This window comes from Momordica charantia (genome assembly GCF_013281855.1).
Source record: "Momordica charantia cultivar OHB3-1 chromosome 11 unlocalized genomic scaffold, Mcharantia_2.0 BLBB01000011.1, whole genome shotgun sequence".
NCBI lineage: Eukaryota > Viridiplantae > Streptophyta > Magnoliopsida > Cucurbitales > Cucurbitaceae > Momordica > Momordica charantia.
In genome coordinates this window covers 14,933,448-14,938,816 of record NW_028275159.1, presented here as the reverse complement: position 1 = coordinate 14,938,816, position 5,369 = coordinate 14,933,448, and the positions used below count along the sequence as shown (strand labels likewise).

At 36.3% G+C, this 5,369-nt stretch overlaps 1 protein-coding gene across 1 annotated transcript; it reads right to left on the bottom strand.

Moving 5' to 3' along the window:
• Positions 1 to 1,714: 1,714 nt before the first annotated feature.
• Positions 1,715 to 4,980, bottom strand: LOC148208180 (uncharacterized). The gene is made up of 2 exons (XM_088119985.1): positions 2,688 to 4,980; positions 1,715 to 2,600 (listed from the first exon to the last, which is right to left on the bottom strand). Exons 1-2 carry the CDS (start codon positions 3,440 to 3,442, stop codon positions 2,594 to 2,596), a joined length of 762 nt encoding a protein of 253 aa, XP_087976111.1. The 5' UTR covers positions 3,443 to 4,980; the 3' UTR covers positions 1,715 to 2,593.
• Positions 4,981 to 5,369: the final 389 nt, after the last annotated feature.

Below are 5,369 nucleotides of genomic sequence, written 5' to 3'. Positions count from 1 at the left end.
TTAGAAGATGAATGGGAAAAAGGCTTAGTAGAATACCTTTGAGATCGCCTTTGGAGCTGTTTCTCAATTTTGATGGCAAGGTGCAACATCTCTTCGATGATAAAGTAAGGTTGTAGATCAACCTTATCCGCAATCTCCTTGTTTAAGCCATTAAGAAACCGTGCCATGAGATTCTCCATGTCCTCTTCAAGATCCAACCGATTCATCAACGTATCCATCTCCTTGTAATAGTCCTCCACATACTTACTACCTTGTCTCAACACTTGGAGCTTTTGCGCTGTGTCCATGTGGAAATGTCTAGGAACAAATCGCCTCCTCAACAACTCCTTGAACTCATACCATGAATCGATTGGTGCCTCAAGGTTTTGTCTCCTAATTGACATTAATTTGTCCCACCATGTTACTGCATAATCTTTGAATTGAGCAAGACATAGTCATACCTTCTTTTCTTCACTTAAATTATGGCAATCAAACACGAACTCCATTTCTTTCTCCCATTGAATGTACGCTTCCGGATCAGTCTTACCATATAACTTCGGAAGTTTTAATTTGATGTTTCCCAACTTTCGATCAACTTGAGCATTCCCTCGTGGGGCTCTCCTTTGGAAATTATGATAGCCTCTTCCCCGGCCTCTCCCTCAATCTAAGCCACGACCAACGTGTCTATCACCCCCTCTTGGAGCCGCTAAAACTGTAGCTTGATCGTCCTCCCAATGATCGGATCCATCACCTTACTCATCCTCATCCATAACACGTGGTGGTGGAGGTGGTGGAACTCTCTCCTGAGCTTGGTTTTGAGTCTCCAACCTTCCTATCTGTTCTGTCAATGCCTCCATGCTACGAATCATTCGTTCAACAGTTCCTTCTAGCGCCTCTCTCCTCCGGGCATCAGAAATATTGCCTTCATCTCCAAGATTAACCATGCTGTAAAAACAAAATAAAGTGACAAGAAATGGACCTCACAAGCACTCCCTCACTAATTCACTCGTTAGTGAAATTCACTTGTGTTTAACCCTCAACACTCAAAATAATGTATCCCTCCCTTACAATCTCTCCCTCACAACTTAGTACACTCTTATGCACTTCAAACAAATCGGTAAGTGAGTCTAGCAAAATTAAAAGCTATGTGCATTTCAAGTGGTTTAGACAGCACATAAGAACTCAAACAAGAGTGTGATTTTAGGAGTAACCCGAATAACAACAAAGAAACAAGTTAAGAAAAAAATATAATGGACAAAATTATAATGGAAGCTAGAAAGAAACGAAAGTAGAGTTAAAGATAAAGATGGTTGGGAATTAAGCAACAAGGAAGTAGCATGAGATTTCAATGCAAGGCTACACAAAGAAGTAATGACAAATGGGGTCTTTTATGCTTTTTCTTCTTTCTTTCTTTCTTTTTTTTTATCAGTTATGGATCAGCAAAAGCACAATAATGCTAACAATAAATGCTGTCACGTTCATTTTTTTTTTTTGGAATCAATCAGCAAAGTGCACGAATTTCACCACTAAGCAAGTCGAATTAGAAGACTTTAAAGAAGACAGATTTGTCGATAAGACCCACATCTATAATAATGCAGAAGACGAAAATTGGAAAAGATGAACGGAATTGATACTTTTTTTTTGTAATTTTTTGACAGAATGCATATGCTTAGATATAATAAAACATAAGCAAGGAACACGGAATTCAAAGAGATAAACGCAAGGAAACTTATATCCGATCAAAGAGCCTAATGATACCAAAATGTTAAGAAACCCTTGAGAGTTGGATCTAAGAACCTTGCTAACGAACAAGACACATAGAACTCAATCCCAAAAACCCCGAAAACAAGTATGGAATCAACCCAAGGAAAAGTTTTAGAACGGATTACCTTGATGATCAATATCAAGAGTAGAGAAAACTTGTTTCTAAACTCGTGATTCGAATCACTCCACAAGAGGTATGATCAACACCGCTTGAATGATCCTAACATGCAAATTCTAAAGACACAAGAAATTGCACAATAAATGGGAGATAAAGCTCTCAACCAAACTAATGAGAAAACTCACTTTTCATTAAACTTCAAATTGTGTTGCAACAAGACATCTCAAGGCTATATATAGCCATCCTAGCAAGCCATATGAAAAGTGTTAAGCAAATGAAAAGACTTGTAACTTACAAGAAATGAAAAGACTTGTAAATTAAAAGACATAACTTACGAGAAATGAAAAGACAAGCAAATGAAAAGGTTAAGAACATGGAAAGCCAACCAAAATAATTGGAATCCCGTCCATAATGAGGGATGTGAGTGTTTGACTTGGTTTTTGAATTGAATGAGTTGGCTTTGACTTGTCTTGATGGAGTTGACTTTGACCTTGACCAAGTGGATTTTGACTTGCCTTAAAAACACTTAAAAATGCATAACTTACACCAAATTGAAGTGCATAGTTCTAACTTCTTGCACATCTTCCTTTATTTCTCTTGTTGAGTTCAAGAACGCTTGGACACGAAGTATCAAAGCTTGTTGAAGTTTCCTAGCTCTCGATCTTGTAATCGGTACATGAGGCATAACAACGGTAGCTCCTTGGTTCATATCATATGTCTTTTTGAGTTTGATCACATTCTATTTCAACAATAGGCTTAATGTTAGTTGGTAAACTAAAATTCTCTAAAGATAAATGAATTAGAAAATGGTTTAAGTTTAGTATACCTCGTAGACTTCCTTTGGAGATGTTTCTCAATCTTTATGGCCATGTGCACCATCCCTTCTAAATCTTTGTAAAATTGAAGATCAAGTTGTTCGGCAATCTCCTTCTTGAGTCCTCTTAAGTAACGAGCCATTGTAACTTCCTCATCCTCATAAAGATCAAGCTCTTCAAGCAACATTTGCATCTCCATGTAGTAAGCCTCCACGCTATTGCTACCTTGTTTCAAAGATCTCAACTTATAGAAACACTTGGGAACAAAATGCTCTCTCATTAAATGCTTGAGAACATACCATGAGTCTATTGGACACTCAAAGTTCTTCCTCCTACTCAAAAACATTTTATCCCACCAAGTAATTGAATAATCTCGAAGTTGAGCAACAATGAGTTTTACCTTTCTTTCATCACTTAAAGGATAATAATCAAAGACACGTTCAACTTGCCTTTCCCATTGAATGTATTCCTCCTGGTTTGTCCTACCATAGAACATAGGAAGTTTAGGCTTGATGCTTCCCAAGGTATGATCAACATTATGAACTCCTCTTAGATTTCTCCTTTGGACAGCATTGAAACATCCACCATATTCCCTTCCTTCAGCCTCCCAATACTCCTTGTGGTGTAATGAATTATTACTCCTCTTTTGCTTCGGATGTGTTGGTTGTCTTTCAATAGATTTGAGTCTCGAATCCAACCTTTGGAGCGTCTTTGTCAAATGCTCCATGTTGTGGAAAAACTTTGTAAAATTCTCTTGTTGAGACATGGCTGCAAAAGAAAACAAAGTAACAAAGAAAAAAAAAATGGGACCTCACAAGCACTCCCTCACGTGTTTACTCTCGTGAAGGTATAGTCACTCGTGTTTACACTCAAAACAACAACAATCTCAAGAAACTCATAATCTCACTCACATAAGCCAATGAGCAAAGTTTGCAACTCAAGTGGTTAGATATAACACACAAAGAAAACACTCAAATAACTTGATATAGGAGTAAATTCAAAACTCAAATCAGAAACAAGCTAAAGAAGAAAGTGACAGAATTGGAACATGATAATTAAGATGGAACAAGAAGAAATTTAAAAGACCAGAAATGTAACTCTTGAACAATTCGGCTATTTTGAGAATTTATGGAGTTTAATTCAGCCTTTTATATCAAATATGAGTTACACAAGAAAAGCATCATGAGCATTGAACAACAAATGGCTGGAAAATTAATTGAGAAAATTGTAACCGCAAAGAATTTAATGAGTTACAGCTAGTTGTGGAAATAAATCAAGATATAACTGATATGACTTAATACAAACAGCTAGATTAACACAAGTAGGTAATTTCAACAGCCCAACTCAGATCTAGAATGCTTTGCAAGGAAAAATATAAAGAACAAAGAAGAACACATGCTCTCGGGTATAGCAATTTTCCAGAACAGAATGTCAGTTTTCAAACTTTTTACCCAGAAGCAAAGTGAATCAGAAGATATCAACGAAGACAAAGTTGTAGATAAGGCACAGATCTACAAACTCATAGAAGACAACAATACGAAAAAAATAATGAAAATGATACTTTTATTGTATTTTAGATACGTGGACAGAATATAACGAGATGAACAATAAGAACAAAAATTTCAAAACAAAAAACAAGAAGAGCAATACGAAAACGGAAACATATATCCGATCTAGAGCCTAGTGCTCTGATACCAAATGATAAGAAAACAATAGCCAATTGAATCTAAGAACCCTTATGGTTATGCAAACTCTTAGATCACAAATGCTAAAACCCCCAAATCGAGATGATGTCAACCCAAGGAAGAAGTTAGAATGGATTTACCTTGATGATCAATATCAAGAATAGAGAAAACTTGTTTCTAAACTCAAGATTCAAACCACTCCACAAGATAGCTTGATCAAGGCTACTTGAATGATTCTAGCATGCAAATCTAACACTCAAAAATTGCAAAGAAAAACAAGCTCTAGACTTGTTAAGAAACTCTTGAGAGTTGGATCTAAGAACCTTGCTAACGAACAAGACCCATAGAACTCCATCCCAAAAACCCCCAAAAACAAGTATGGAATCAACCCAAGGAAAAGTTTAAGAACAGATTACCTTGATGATCAATATCAAGAGTAGAGAAAACTCGTTTCTAAACTCGTGATTCGAATCACTCCACAAGAGGTATGATCAACACCGCTTAAATGATCCTAACATGCAAATTCTAAAGACACAAGAAATGGGAGATAAAGCTCTCAACCAAGCTAATGAGAAAACTCACTTTTCATTAAACTTCAAATTGTGTTGCAACAAGACATCTCAAGGCTATATATAGCCATCCTAGCAAGCCATATGAAAAGTGTTAAGCAAATGAAAAGACTTGTAACTTACAAGAAATGAAAAGACTTGTAAATGAAAAGACATAACTTACGAGAAATGAAAATACAAGCAAATGAAAAGGTTAAGAATATGGAAAGCCAACCAAAATAAGTGCAATCTCGTCCATAATGAAGGATGTGAGTGTTTGACTTGGTTTTTGAATTGAATGAGTTGACTTTGACTTGCCTTGATGGAGTTGACTTTGACCTAGACCAAGTAGACTTTGACTTGCCTTAAAAACACTTAAAAATGCATAACTTGCACCAAATTGAAGTGCATAGTTCCAACTTCTAGCACATCTTCATTTTTTTCTCTTGTCGAGTTCAAG